Raw genomic sequence first — 15,654 nt, 5'->3', positions numbered from 1 at the left:
TGTATGTTTCTGTCCAGTGTCTGTTCAAGACTGGCAAAAAAAAAAAGAAGAACCAGTAATATTGTTTAAAGATGTTTGTTTTGTAAAAATAAAAAATAATATTATTATTAATGATGAATCTAACACTTTTGGAAATGTATACTAGCATAAACTTATTGAAGCTGGAGCTTAACGAAAGGTTAATTGAGTATCTAATGCAATAAAAGACTCATTTAAACACAATCATTTGTTGTAAAGTCTGTACTGTAATATAAAAATATATATTCTGAAAAAAAAAAGATTTTTTTTTTTACATGAACTGCAATATTTGGTAGATTACATTTCAAAAAGTGATGTTTTAACCGTGCACAATAGCCTACACCAAAGACTCTTATGTCTAAAGAGTCAATCAACTAAAGACTATTGTTTGATTTGGGAGGGCGGGGGTGTTGACTTGATTTTGATTGTGGATGGGGTTAAGAATAATGCTAATAGCTTGCTATTGTGTGCTCTGTATGGAATAACCACAAGTGAATAAAGTTGTTTTGAAGACCTCTCCAAACTAGGAGTGGCTCAACGTTTTCATTGACAACTTGTAGGTGTTAGTATATTATGGATTTTTGAATTATTATGGTTTACTGTATGCAGATGCAGCCAAGGTGAACACTTTAATGTTTATTCAGAGGCAGTTTTGTGCAGGAACAAACCTAAGTGTTTGAATTAAATATATACCAATGGTACAGCATAAGTGCAGTTTTAAAGATTCTCTCAAAAATTTTCAATAAGTCTCTCAAATAAATAAAGGAACCGTTCCTTTCTATCCATAACGTCTGTGTCTTTGCTCGTGTCTTCTGTTACCTCCTCACTCCTTTCTTTCGATCCGTACAGTCTCTCCAGTCTGGCCTTCTCTCGCTCCAGAGCCTGCCGGTCCCTGCACACGGCATCTTTGTCCTTCTCCACCATCGTCTTTTCTCTCTCCATCATCACCTTCTCCCGCTCTATCATCGCCTTCTCTCTCTCCAGCGAGGCTCGGTCTCGGTCCAGGGCGGCGACCTCCCGATCGAGCACCGTCCTCTCCCTCTGCAGCACCTGTCGCTCTCTGTCCATCAACTGTTTCTCCTTCTCCATGGCCTGTCTTTCGTTGTCCATCACGTTCCTCTCGTTGTCCACCTCTAGCATGATGCGATCTATATCCGTGCATCCTTGCTCCCCATCCTCGTCTCCGTTTAGTGAAACCTCGATCTCCGGCCCGCCTGCTACCGAAGCTGTGGAGGAGGCTGTATCCATGGATACCTTCCTCTTCTTGGTTTTGGGGATCGGTAAGAAATCACCGTTGTCTTTGTCGCCGACTAAAGCTTTGATGATGGGGGCACTGCCCTCCAGCCGACCCAGCAGAGCATCGTCCATCAGGGTGAAGTGAACCCACGTTTCAGGAAACACTTTCACTCCAAGTGGGGGGCTTTTCAGGTCCTGGGGGGACAGATATCAAGTCAACAACAGAAACTTTATACAAGAATCATCAATGCGAAAATCAAAACTATGAATACCTTGTACCGCTTCTTCATGTTTTCCCATTTTTTGGATGCTTGGCTGTGGGTCATCTTGTGTTGCAATCCCATATGTTTCAGGATGGCCCTAAAAAATAGTAGATTAGAGATTTTTTTTTAATTTTTTTTATTTTAATGTTTATTTAACAGGGACAACATTGCCACAGAGAATGAAAAATGCGATGCATACAAGACGTCTAAGCTTCAGCTAATTTGCCGTCTTTGTCCCTGGTCAGGCTAAAGAAGGATAAAAGATACTGAATACCGTTACAATAAGTGCAATAATACAAATACAGTGAATAATACAGTGAATAGATATCATGAATAAAAAAAATTTAGATTAAGAAATTGCACAGATTAAATACATTAAACATTAGTAAAATGCTGTATTGACAGTGACTTGAGAGAAGTTAATGTTCACATTTCTGCTGCTGCTTAAGCCAATGTTTAGCTCTAGCAGTGCACTAAACATCTTTGTTTGTCTGTTTGGGATTTGATTTCTGGTGGTAAAGAATTCCATAGTAGTGTACCCAGCACTGAAAGGGATGACTGACCAAATGTTGTCCTGCATCTTCGAATTTTACAGTTTTGCTTGCTCATGCTCCTTGTCGTTGTCCCACAATTGTCTGACTTAGTAAAAATCTGTGACATCGCTTGTGGGGCCAGTCCAGTATTTTTAATATTACCCAAGGTTTTTTCCAAGTCAATAAACTTCCTAAAGTAAGACCTTTGTGCCATCAATCAAACTATAGAACAACACAAACAAGATGGTTAATATAAATAAACAGTTTTAACAATGTAACATGTTAAGCAAAATGTTAAAATATTATGACATGAACATCTTGGGCAAAATCTGAAAGAATTACATCCCGTTGTAACACTGTGTGTAACTGCATTACATAAACCTTCCTCTATTTCTACAGCGACAAATTATACTTGTCATCATACCTCCATGCCAACATGGATGTATTTCTTCTTCCAGAGAAGAGGTAATTATTTGAAACCCTCAGTTTCACAAACTCTTCAACTTCTTTTGAACTCACTGAGAAAGAGAAGAAAGGAAAAACATAATTAAACTGCACAAAGGTGAAAAACAGTGCACAAGTCTTGACTCCAGTAACATAAGCATGATTAGAAAATGTTGATTCACTACCAGAAACTACAGTGTGCAAATACTTTGTGACTGTCTTAATGTTTGTTTTTTTTACTGGAAAACTAATACTTTTTAATTCAGGTGCAACAGGTGTCACAATCAATCAAGCTTTGGTGTGTTTCCCCACTTCGTCTGTGTTCACATGTAATTTAAAATAAAAAAAAAACTAAACGGACACCTCAAGCCAACCGGGAAATGTAGGCGAAGAACATTTCCCTGATACTGGATGATGATGAGAGGACGAAGGAGGCGTGTGGTTGCTGGGTAACTTTTCACCGTGGAGACGACTAGCTTACTTGCTAGGTGCTAAGCTAACGTTATCTCTAATGTGAGCGGCTGTTGCTCGATTAACACACACTTTCCTGCCGTCTATACTCACTTTTATAGGTGAACTCCACGGGGTTGTCTTTGTTAAACGTGGCGCTGGTGTAAGCGTGGTCCAGGAAATCCATTTTGTTTATTTTTTATTACCCCGTTCCTTGTTTTTAGGGATTTTGTGAAGTGCCCTTCGTAGGTCGGTGCTCCTTCGGAAGGACCCTTTTTTCTCCTTCGCGGGTGTTTATGGCAGGAACTCGCCACTGGCGGAGTCAGCTCACTACCGCCATCCAGCGGTGCGGCGGGTTTAGCGCACTACACAATGAACCTCGAGGCTAAAGTTTTTTATATTAATTAATTAATTAATTAATTAACCAACAAACATTTTAAATATACAGCTCTGGAAAAAATTAAGAGACCACTCCCAAAATGATCAGCTTTTATTGGCTGAAAATGACTTAACTAGTCTAAATAACAAAAAATATCAAGTCTTTTCAGACCTTGAATAATAATAATAATGCAAAGAAAACATGTTCATATTTATTCCTAAACAACACAGCAAGAATATTTTAACTCAGGAAGAGTTTATGAATCAGTTTTTGTGGGATAATGTCAATGTTTAATCCCAGCAGTGGTTTTTATAATAAGAATAAGAAACATTTGTGAAAGTGGTCTCTTATTTTTTTCCAGAGCTGTATGCTATATAGGCTAGCCAATATACTGTATATTTAAAATGTTTGTTGGTTAATTAATTAATATTAGACATAATATAAAATTGAGGTAATTAATAATTTTAAAAAAAAATTAATGATTAGAAAATAAAAAATATCAATACTACCTTCTTCTGTTCACCAGTAAAGGAAGGTGTACAATGTTGACGTAGGTTTACTTCTATTTTTAGTAGGCTATTTCCACTTGGCTATAAGATTATTCTCCACTTTATTTCAGAGGGATATGCTGAACTATTAATTTCAGGGTATTATTGGCAGCTTTTCCACATTAAAGATGATATGAAAATGACTGAGCAGAAGCAGAAGAGCCAGCCTCTTGGAAATAACCCATGTGAGGGTGTGATTGGGTTGGCATGAAGTGTTGACAGTAAAAACCGAAAGTAGGACTATTATATGGCAGATAATGGCGTCAGCAGCTCCCGGTAAGTAGATCTTACACTTTATATATGTTTGTGTGCTTGCAGCGTTGACAGTATTTGTTTGTGGGTCGATCGGCTTAATAAATGCGTTTCGTTGCTCTTTTCATTTGAACCATATGTGGCAGAAACTGCTTCGAGTTGCTTCCGTTTGTGCGTTTACTTTATGGGACACTTAAAGTCGATACATATCAAATGAGAACAAAACCGTCAGGACAATTGTCTATATGTCGCTTTCTTACACAATAGGAATGACACGAGTCTAAATTCTTAGTCAGATACACAGATTTATCATCGTCTATGTAGAAGTTTGGAAATAGGCAGTGTGAAGTTTCACTTTCGTTTCTTATGAAGCTCCTACACTTACAGTCTTGCTCCTACAGGGTTGTCATTTAGCCTCACTCTAACCTAATACTCTATTGTAAAAAAAAAAAGAAAGAAATCGTGCTTACTTTCATTTGCAATTATTATTATTATTGATAGCAAGTCGTAGAAGTAGTAGTTTTTTCTCTCTTTTTTCCAACTAATTTCCTTGTAGGTCATGCAGCAAGTAAGTTTGTTATCCAGCAGGAGCAGAATGAGAGACATGGGTTACGTATTAGAGTGTACCTGACCAAATAAATACATACATATGTATATATTCACTGTATATGAATACAGTGAATATATAAGAGGACTTAAAGTATTTTTCCATTAGTTTCTTTTGAAGAAATATCACCTCCCATGTGTGTGTATTCATATTACACGCAGCAGCACATGTATTTTATGGTAGATCTGCGAACACTGGCAGTATTTACACGTTTAGACTGAACATCTCATTTATGTGTAGCCTATAAGCAAACACTACTGTAGATATTAATTAAAAAAGTGTGGCATTTTTCTCTCCAGACTCAGATGAAGACCGCTACACTGCATCCAGTGACTCTGACGAAAGCTTTGAGTCCGACAGTGACGAAGATTCATATGAAGAGGATTGTCAGGTTGGTTTATTGACATAGTTGAGTGATTTCCTAATCATTACGTCAAGTTGAATCTGTTTACCTATGGTGATGAAAATGTGTATGTTTTTATCTGAAGTCCAAAGTAAAGGAGCCCTGCAGGTACTACAACAACGGCCGCTGTCGGGATGGAGACAGGTGTTCTTATTTGCACGTCTGCAAGTATGCCCTCAAAGGAAACTGCAGACATGGGTCCAGTTGTAAGCTGAATCACCCCAGAGGAGGGAGGAAGTCCTCTGGTGGGGGTAGTGGGGGTAGCCGGGAGCGGTCAGCATCTAGAGGTGAGGAGGAGTGGACAAAAGGGATGTCTGGATGACAAACTGGTTTACTTTTACTGAAACAAATGCCCCTTTGAAATAAAATAATAACACATTTAAACATCATAGATCTTCACTAATTAATTTTAAAGCTCAATGTTATGATGTTTTTTTTCCTTCTTCTCACCAGGTTCGGTCCTCAGTGATGGCCGATACTACCAGTGGCAGCTGAACGATGGCAACGCCTGGATGAACGTGGATAATGATCAAGTAATCGAGGCTCAGTACTGCCTTCCTCATACCAAAAGCATTAAAATCTACAACACGCCATATGGGTAAGAGCCAAAAATGTACATGTATGCTTCACTATTGTGTTTCACCGTGGGAAAGGATTGAGAACTACAGTAGAAATCTGAAATGACACCATTGTGATCTTAGTCAGTCATTTTTATACCTGTCTCTATAGGGCGGTGAGCATCGATTTTCAGAGGATGAGAGTGTATGGAAAGAGCCTGAGAGTGAGACGTTTGGATGATGGGAACACCGTGTGGACCTGGTACTGCACTTTGCGTCACAAGTGGATCCAGTATGGAAATAAGGTAAATGACCACAAATATACTGTATCAGGATGCGATTTAAAGAGTCAACATCAACAGTTTTGAACCATGTGATGAGGTAATTTTCTGGACAGGATTCGAAGGGCAAATCGATTCCCGTGAAGAGTTCGGACATAGAGCAGAAGTACCAGAGCAACCCGTCAGGCTCTTTCACTTTCAACGTTGGTTCTGATTCTCTCGAGATTAAGTTCAAAGGTGATACAGTAAATGCTCTCACAACTTTCACAAAATACACATCTTTAATATGGAGAGCACTGCTGGTTTCTTCTCAGTTACTAACCTCATTGTTCCTTTTTTTTTTGTCTTTTATTAGAAATGCGGCAGGTGAGTAAAAAGAAGAAGAGGAAAGTTTCTCGCAGACCGGTGTTCAAACAGCAAGCAGCAGCGTGAGTTTGGATTTTATTTGTTGTGAGCAAAAATTGATCAAATTCCAATCGATTCAATGGTAAATAGCCTATGTGAAAAAACAGTGAAAATAGCCAAACAAGACAAATTGATCTGTGCTTATATGTCACTTATATGTCACTTGCTTTCTGGGCAGGGCCGGCCCCTGGCATAAACTATCTATGCGGTTGTTTAGGGCCACAGCCGTCGGGTGGGGCCACATGATCAGAAGGTACTGGGGTTCAATTCAAGTCATTTTAACAATGAGGTCGGCGCGCGCGTTTACACAACGGTCTTGATATGTTTTTGTTTATATTTCGGTCATTTTACGCCGTAGAAACGCGGTTTAACTGCTCCCGTGACCGAGGGTCGGCTCTCCTCTTTCAAATACACCCGCCCTCGATGACCTACGTTATTCACAGCCAGGGTTTGAGAGCCAATAACAGAGCATGGTGCACGCATCGTCCCCTCTCACTGTGCGTAATTGGTTGAATCCATGGTTTACCTACAGCGGCTGGCATGGTGAGAGATGTCAGAGGAGACCAAACTTGTCAATTAAAACAATGGTGAAGCTTCAAACCCGCAGAATCGTTAGGAGAGAGAAGCGGTGATGACGGTGCTTCAGACGCTGAAAGTTTTGACTCATCTGATGAGCAGGATTATTTAAAAAATATATATATATGAGAAAGTTCAGACTTAAACTCAGCTCCAGCTCTCTATACAGACCTGTAGCTCTTACTTTTTTTTTTTTTTTTTTTACCTTTCACACAGCACAGACACAGTGACAACACACATGATATGAACAATGTAAATTGTGTGTTTTCTGTTTATTTAGTAAATATTTTTGTTTGAAGAGGGAAAAAAAGCTAATTTCTCATTTAAAAAATCTGATGAAGCTTTAAAGTCAATATTCAGCTTCTTTTATCTCACATTTGAGACATTTGGTGAAAATAGAATGCCAGAATGACAACATTTATGCTCAAAAGGCGATTTTACGAAGTTTCATTTTAGACTTGGTTTCTACACTTATCTATTAGGCTACTGTATTCATATCCTATTTCAAGCACCAAAAGAGTTTGTTCTCATGACTGAAGGAGTGTTTTCACAAGGGATTTGAAATTTTTCAGAAAATTTGGCCTAAATTATTTCTTTATACAGTGTTCTAGGACAAATTGGCCTCAGTAGCGGAAGATAAAAAACATGAGTATTGTTACATCTGTCTATCAAACATGTCTGTATTCAGTTTTAACCAGTGATTTGGTGTTTGCGTTTAGAGTGGGCCACAAACAAAAATCTTGTTTAGGTCCACCAAAATGCTAGGGCCGGCCCTGTTTCTGGGTGACAGTTAGATAAAAAAAAAATGGTTAGCTTAACTTTGCATAAAGACGGGAAGCAGTTCAAAGATAACAACATTTGCTGCTACATTGACCTGAGCATAAACTTATCCCTAACTCTGACCACTTTCTAGTATGAGCCTTATCCATGCTACCCCACTGCTGCCTACTGTATTTACCAGACTGTTGTGGTTGTTACAGAGCTGCTCAGGTCGGTGCAGGTGTGGGGAACATTTCCCTGGGCACCAAACCAGAGTGGCAGTTCGAAGGGAGCAGTGGTAAATGGCACGTCTTCAAGCGCAGGGTAAACCATCTGTTTGTTAATGATTCACTTTGACACTAAATGATAATGCAAAGCTGAACCACAATACGAGTATGGCCTTGTTTCAACAGAGCGGCACTAAGACTGAATGCTCAGTGGGCAGTGACGAGATCGAGAAGAAGTACCAGCTGAACCCCCAGGACAGCATGACCTTCAAAGTGGGCAGAGATACCTACAAGTTGGACTTCAAAGGTCAGAGATACTGTAACAAGAAAACACTTTTTATCTAGGACTAATTTCTGGAAATGGCAATAAGCTCTAGCAAATATCAATAATAAAGAGTGGTATCAAACTTGTATAACATGTTGTATGAATCCATAATTTGACGTTGGTCTTAAAGAGGCTGTTTCCTGAGCAAATTATCCCTTTTAATAAAAAGTGTGTAGTTTAACTCTATAGCAGTTTGATTTATTATCAGTGCTTGATTATGAGCCACACTTATTACCTATTATTTTTTACAGCAATGACGCAAACCAATCTCGGGACGAAGAGTTCACGCAAGGTCCAACGTGTGCTGGTGTGAGCAGCGTAGAGGATTTTGGACCCGAGAAGACAATCCACAAACACTTGTGCAATACCATAAGCTCTTAATTTGGGATTCATTGATTTTGGGACTTTTAAATCTTGACTTTCAAAAGCGTAATGACGACAACTTGAGCATTGTGTTTACATTAGAAAGGGACTCAGGACACAAAGGCTGTGTGATTTTTTTTTTTTTTTTTTTTTTAATGTATACACTACCAGTTGAAAGTTTGGATGCAGTCTCATTCAATGGTTTTCCTTTGTTTTTTATCACTTTCTACATTGTAGATTCATACTGGAGACGTCAAAACTATGAAGGAACACATATGGAGTTATGTTGTAAACACAAAAGTGTTATCTGTCACCTGTCCTAAACCCAACTGAGATGCTGAGGGCAAAACAGACAAGAAGTGCTCAGCACCTCTAGGAACTCCTTCAAAATTGTTGGAGAAAAAAAAGTTCCAGGTGACGACCTCGTGTGCAAAGCTGCCATCAAAGCAAAATATGGCTACTTTAAATAACCTAAATTATAAAACATATTCTGTTTTTTTGTTTGCTACATAATTGCATATGTGTTCCTTCATAGTTTTGATGTCTTCAGTGTGAATCTACGATATAGAAAGTAATGAACATAAAGAAAAAACAGTGTCCAAACCTCTGACTGGAGATTGTGTCAAACGGTTTTGAAGGCTACCAACACACACCAAAATACTGCCTATAATATTTCACTAGGACAACGAGCAGTGTACAGCTCTAACTCACAGTTACACTTATAGTAAAGCGATTTTTCATAACCTACACACTGCCATAGCAAAGAGATGCCACAGGTTGATATCAACAACAAACACTCCATTACTGTAATGATCAGACATAAAATTATATAATTCATGCTGCAACATATCAACATACTGCCTTTCCTGATGTAAAGTGCCTCTAAGACTCAGATAGTGCAGATTGAAGGGTATTTTGTGCATGATCTGCAGGGTTTTACCTCTGAAGCTACAACTCAGTGGCTTCACTATGCAATCAAATCCCTGTGTTCGTGGATCGACAATTACTCAGTTCATTTTATATTTAGCTTTCTATTGGAAGTACAATCATGGGTCCTTCTCTGCCTTATTCTGCATTAAATATAATGACATTAAAAAATATTTCCCACATCGAAACATCTTGTCTGTTTTGTTCTGTTGTTTTCAAGTCAGTGAGAAATGATAGCCGCTGGGGCGGTGTTTAGCTCAGTTGGTAGAGCACCCGCCCCATGTGTTGAGGCTGTAGTCCTCACTGCAGGTGACCCCGGATCGAGTCCCGCGTCGGACGGCCCTATCCTGCATGTCATTCCCCCCATCTCTGCCTCCCATTTCCTGTCACACTCTCAACTGTCCTATCAAAATAAAGGCATGAAAAGCCAAAAAAAAAAAAAAGAAATGATAGCAGCTCTTTGGAGAAAGAGTTTCCACACACTGTATCCCTGCTGATAAGTAAAGCTGTATTATCTGAATGGCACAAATGCAGATGGAATATTATTTTGAGTAGCCTATACCAATGTAGCTGCAAATCAAAAATCCCCAACTATAATAAACGGACGGATATACTTATACAAGCTTAAATTTCACATAATATGGCCAACATATGATATATCGAATTACTGTAAGTCATGGCTTCAAACTGATTCATGTTCATCTACCAAAATAAATAAATCAGTATTTTTTTTATCTTTTATATCTAGTATTAGCTCTATTGACAACAACTCACGAGTATATACACAGATGAATACAGACCAAGATAGGTGTATACAACAGTATAACATAAATGTGTTATCATAAACACATCAGGGGGTTTAAAGGTGACAGCAAGAAAAAAAGAAATACACAGTCCTTTTGAAATAATTGACGAATAAAAGTATTCTTATTCTTGTTATTCCATGAGAAACAAGCTTTTCCAACAGCTGTTTCAGTTATAAATACAGCTGTAATGACAGCAAATGACCGTGATCATAGACGTCACTGTTGTGGCCTGAGCACGAAAACGAAAGTGAAATAGGCTACGACGCCTATTATGAATTGAAACCTTTGTATCAATGCTGAGGAGGACGAGTAAGTAGTATTTCAAACATACAAACCCACTTTTTATCGCTATATATGTGTCGCTATATGTTTAATCTGCCTTTCTTATCATTACAGTGTATTATCAGCAGAGCACGGTGAGTTTATATTATAGATTATTGATTTTGATTTCTGCCTGTCGAAAAGTTTTCAAACGGACTTCGTGATCTGTAAACTCTTTAAATCTGCTCTTTATACCTATGTGTAACTCGCAGGAAGATGATGATGGCTGGTTTTTGCAAGAGGAACCAGGTTCGTATGACAAGACCATTCAAGTTCACAGTTATTATTGATTATTAACATGTAGGCCTGAGATCGATCCTTTCAGCTGATTCTTATCTTCGATGAGGTAGAGGGAATTGAAAGCAAGTGCAACTAACTACATTCAAACGCATAAAAGTGACTTACAGTATAGGCTATAATGAGAAATAATGAATATTTTTCTTTGCTACTTATTTGAGAAGTTTAGACAACTTTATCTATACAATTCAATATACTGTATATAGCCTACTCTTTCCATTATAATGATGGTGGATGGACTCATTGGCTTTTTACTAAAATGCCTCTGACAAATCTTTTCTTCCCATTTTTTCATGAGCTTCCTATAATGAGTGTGTGGGTTTAACAAAGGCCGGACAGAATCAGGGTTAAAGTATTTATCACCACACCTGCACCAGTAAACAGTAAAGACATAAACAGTCAGTGTCAAACATTAACCGGCCTCAGGCTGGTTTAAGACTTGACACCTGTGTTTGTCAAAGCTTGGTCAGGCTTTATGTAAATCAAGGGAACACATGTTGTAACAGGATATTTTGTCCCTTTATGTCTCAGTCAATGGGAAACATTATGAGTGGCAGCTGCTGCACGGACTTCGGTGGCTCAAAATTGACAATGACCATGTGATTGAGACCCACTACTGCCAACCTGGAGCTAAAGGAATCACCATCCACACCAGCCAAGGGTCAGTCGTGTGACTTTTAACCGGTCGTAACCTTCAGTTGTTGGTCAGATTGGACAGAAAAAATTCAGGATTTTTATTTTGGAAGCATTTATTAAAGTTTAAAAGGAGGATTAAATCTTAGAATTAATATTTAAAGGGATAGTTCACTCAAAATTGAAATTTCAATCTCATTATCTACTCACCCTCATATGGACTAAGGGCTGGGAGAAGTTTCAGAGTTATCCGTGGCTTCTCTGAGTTACAGGGGGTCTCGGCATAGCAGTGCATGTCCATATAACGGTTGCAAATGGATACCACTTTTCTTTGTAACAAAAAGACACACCAAAAAACATCCTAATACCTCCATACTGCTCGTATGTAATGTCCGTCTTGTATTGAAGCCCCAAAATGCGAATTTGTTCCGAAAAAAATTTAATAAGTCGATAAGCGAGATTTGGACGGACCAGGAAGAGGAGCTTCCACTGCAAACAAGCTTGAAATATAGACTTATTTAATTTTTTTCAGACCAATTTCGCATTTTGGGGCTTCAATACAAGAGCACTATGGAGGTATTTGGATGTTTTTTGGTGTGTCTTTTTGTTACGAAGACAGTTGGTATGCATTTGCAACCGTTATATGGATATGCACAGCTACGCCGAGACCCCCTGTAACTCAGAGAAGCCACGGAGGACTTCTCCCAGCCCTTAGTCGACATGAGGGTGATTAGATAATGAGTGCAATTTGAATTTTGGGTGAACTATCCCTTTAAGAGACTTGAATTCACTATTGAAACTTAGACTCCAACCAACCAAAGCTCTAGTATAAATAACATCTCTGTGTATGGATGAGTTTTGTGTTGAATTTAGATCTAACTGAGTTTGGTATCTCCCCAGGTCTGTGTTCATTGACTTTGATAAGCTGCAGACCTGCAACTCACATCTGAAGGTCCAGAGACTGAGCTTCGTCCCCCGGGGTCAAACTGAAGAAGTGGGTTGGTACTTCAGAGACGATCAGCTGTGGCGGGAATATGGATCCCAGGTGAGGAGGAGAATGATAATCACTGGCTTTTTTTTTTTTTACAAATCTTAACATCTCCATGTGCAGTCTTGATTAATCTTCCTCCCCCTCCTCCTCCTCCTCTTCCTCCTCTCAGGGCTCCACCACGTTGTCCTCATCAGTCACCAGTAGAGACGTTGAGAGTCAGTTCGCTGCCAGCCCTCGGGGGATCTTCACCTTCACAGTGGGACCTAACAACTACAGACTCGACTTCTCCGGTGTGTAATTAGCTCACTTTACCTAGCAGTAATTTATTTCAATCATTGTGATCAATTACTGAGCTAAATCTAACTGACGGTGCTTCACTCTGCAGCCATGACCCAGACAAACTGCACCACGGGCGTGTGCAGGAACGTCCGCAGGCGACCCAAGTTCTCCTCCACCGCTGCAAGGTGAGTCGATCCTCAAACTGTCTCTTTCCTGCTTTGGATGTTTGTGCTTTCTGAATCTGAACCCCCAAATAATTTCACTTTTAATCTTCTGAGCTGTCTACTGACAAACAAACATAATTTTAAATCAGTATATATATAGAGTCTAGATGAAGAGATGGCGACAAGGAGAGTGTAATCTCTGCAGTGAGGCTCTATTAGGATTAATTTATTGATTAGAAAATCCATTATAATAGAACCTGTGTGATTGTGTCTTCATGTCTCTGCAGCCCTGTGTCCGCCTCAGTCCTGCTGCCCTCCTCCTCTTCCTCCTCCTCCTCCTCCTCGTCCTCCTTCTCCCAGCTCACTAATGGAAGTTACAAGTGGGAATTCATGGGAGAGGAAGGGGAATGGACAGAATACCAAGCACATGTAAGTGGAGCATCTAAAAGAGCAGAAGCTTAAAAGTGAAACAAAAAATGTATCGTTATAGTTTTGTTTTTACTTCCAACTGGATATTTTGAAACTTAACTCACCAGTTTGTCTCATAAAGATGTTCAACTTTCATTCTTCCCTGTGTCCCCCTGGTAAATAAATAATATCAGTCAGCAGTGGCATCTGGTGGTCGAACTGCAAACACATCTTAAGATGATTATTTTGTTGTTTCTCTTTGTTTGTTCACCATCTGTTCTGTGTAGTATAAGGCGTTTTTATGCTCTTGTATGAAGCTTTTTTCTGTATAAATTGAAAAAGTGATAAAGATATCTTTTTAAAAAAAGAGCAAAAAGAGGGATAAATAACAAAAGGATTCAGATAAATGTAATTAAATCAAAGCAACCTATACAATTTTACGCCTTAATTTCCAAGTAGTTTTTGTAATTGCCTCAAAAATATTATCTGGGGATAGTAAAGTGTAAAAGAATACATTTCAAAGTGGATGCAGGGTTAAGATTTTTAGTAATAATAATAATAAAGCAGAAAAGAAGATGATTATTTCACTTCAGTCTCATTCAGTGGTTTAATAAAGTGTTTCTATTTGTGCTTGTGTGTGTGTAGATATGTTCCTTTGACAGCACGGCCATTGAGGCACAGTACCAGATGAACGCACAGGGCCAGCTTCACTTCATGGTCAACAGATACTCCTACACACTGGACTTTCCAAGTAATACATACTCTCACAGATCATCAGAAATCGCTCCTCAGCTTCAACCAAAGAAAAAAACAGCTTCCTGTTTCATTTGCCACTAACATACTATTAACATTTTTTCGTATTCATAGGTATGGGTCAAGTCAATGACCGAATCGGGACTAGGAGAGCAGTGAGGAGAACTTTAAACAACGGGAACAGCAGGTAAAGAGACTCGTTATTCTGAAAGAAATGAATCACAAAGTAAAAGGTGCACAACTTCCCCTTTGCTCTACGAATTAAATTTCAAACATGTCCTGTAGTGAGCTGTGTAATGTGTTACTATTTATATGTGAATATCTCATGTATTATCTATGTCAACCACACATCTTATTTGCATGGCATTAAAGATGCAAATGTTTCCGACTGTGATTCCTCTCCACTGCAGTCTTAGCACGACGCCACGGTGGCAGTTTCAGGATATCGATGGGATGTGGAAAGATTACTCCAAAGTAAGACAAAAATGTCTAAATAACGATAATATTCAGTAGTAAATAAGATTGAGAATAATAATAAGTTGACAGCTATGTTAGCAGTTATTTAGGCACAGTAATTGTTAAAATCACTGATGTACTGCTCAAAATGCATTGATATATGAGCGAGCTAACCACACTTTTCTGTGTTGTGCAGAGTTTTCGTCACTGCAGCATTTCCAGTCAGGATATCGAGCTCCAGTACCAACAGAACCCGTCGGGCTCAATGAAGTTTAACACCAAGAGCTTCAGCTACGAGCTGGACTTCTCAGGTGAGCTGCACAACATGGACGTCGTCCCTTTTTGTTGTCACAACCTTGATTTTTTTTTTTTATGTCTAAATAATCGGCACCATGTCTCCTACTACAGCCATGACGCAGAAGAACCTGTCCACTACCACCACCAGATCGGTGCGACGACTCAACCAGTGACGGATCCAGAGTTCACTCAGGCTGACTCAAGTGGATTTAGATAATTGCTCCTCTCAGGTTGAATCTTATACTGAAAATGAATGTTTTTTTTTCCTTAAGCTGCTTCCTCTCTGCTCTCTGATGATCTTAACGTGGGACATTTACTTGAAGGTGAAGGAAAAGACGTGTATCATTTTATCTGCAGCACTTTGGCCTTTTCCAAAAGTATCTGATGAAACATTGTTGATACTTTTTTCATGTAACACTGCCTTATAAAATCCTACATTGTTCATGAATTCTGCCACTTTTGAACTGTTTTCAATGTTTACTTTTTGACAAGATACCTCTTTAAACCTAAAACCAAAGAGAAGTTGATATTTCATGTGACGCTGCCACTTGAATCAAGTGTAAATATTAAAATTCCCTTAATGTAATGCAATGCCTTGTAAGCAGTTTGTGGTTTGTTTTCCTTTCTTTCTTTGTTGAACTCAAGGGTCTAAAAGCCGTTGCACAAAAAAAGACCACAACCTTTGAGAGTGTTAGA

At 38.9% G+C, this 15,654-nt stretch overlaps 3 protein-coding genes across 3 annotated transcripts; 2 read left to right on the top strand and 1 right to left on the bottom strand.

Annotated features, from left to right (window-relative positions):
• Positions 1 to 287: 287 nt before the first annotated feature.
• LOC311006345 (uncharacterized protein) lies at positions 288 to 3,215 on the bottom strand. Its single transcript, XM_083999159.1, has 4 exons — positions 3,059 to 3,215; positions 2,475 to 2,568; positions 1,527 to 1,614; positions 288 to 1,449 (listed from the first exon to the last, which is right to left on the bottom strand). The coding sequence occupies exons 1-4, from the start codon at positions 3,129 to 3,131 to the stop codon at positions 748 to 750; spliced, it is 957 nt and encodes a 318-aa protein (XP_083855285.1). The 5' UTR covers positions 3,132 to 3,215; the 3' UTR covers positions 288 to 747.
• An 837-nt stretch (positions 3,216 to 4,052) lies between these two features.
• LOC311006958 (uncharacterized protein) lies at positions 4,053 to 9,718 on the top strand. Its single transcript, XM_084000024.1, has 10 exons — positions 4,053 to 4,147; positions 5,030 to 5,121; positions 5,219 to 5,420; positions 5,587 to 5,731; positions 5,863 to 5,995; positions 6,088 to 6,208; positions 6,327 to 6,399; positions 7,933 to 8,035; positions 8,125 to 8,245; positions 8,515 to 9,718. The coding sequence occupies exons 1-10, from the start codon at positions 4,129 to 4,131 to the stop codon at positions 8,574 to 8,576; spliced, it is 1,071 nt and encodes a 356-aa protein (XP_083856150.1). The 5' UTR covers positions 4,053 to 4,128; the 3' UTR covers positions 8,577 to 9,718.
• A 909-nt stretch (positions 9,719 to 10,627) lies between these two features.
• On the top strand, positions 10,628 to 15,483 carry LOC311006627 (uncharacterized protein). The gene is made up of 13 exons (XM_083999484.1): positions 10,628 to 10,668; positions 10,756 to 10,775; positions 10,893 to 10,929; positions 11,509 to 11,638; positions 12,511 to 12,655; positions 12,771 to 12,891; positions 12,987 to 13,065; positions 13,332 to 13,473; positions 14,098 to 14,203; positions 14,320 to 14,392; positions 14,616 to 14,679; positions 14,858 to 14,972; positions 15,070 to 15,483. Exons 1-13 carry the CDS (start codon positions 10,653 to 10,655, stop codon positions 15,129 to 15,131), a joined length of 1,110 nt encoding a protein of 369 aa, XP_083855610.1. The 5' UTR covers positions 10,628 to 10,652; the 3' UTR covers positions 15,132 to 15,483.
• The last annotated feature ends 171 nt before the right edge of the window (positions 15,484 to 15,654 follow it).

This window comes from Trachurus trachurus, assembly GCF_905171665.1.
Source record: "Trachurus trachurus genome assembly, chromosome: 23".
In the NCBI taxonomy this organism is placed as follows: Eukaryota; Metazoa; Chordata; class Actinopteri; order Carangiformes; family Carangidae; genus Trachurus; species Trachurus trachurus.
This window is presented reverse-complemented; position numbering and strand designations above follow the sequence as displayed.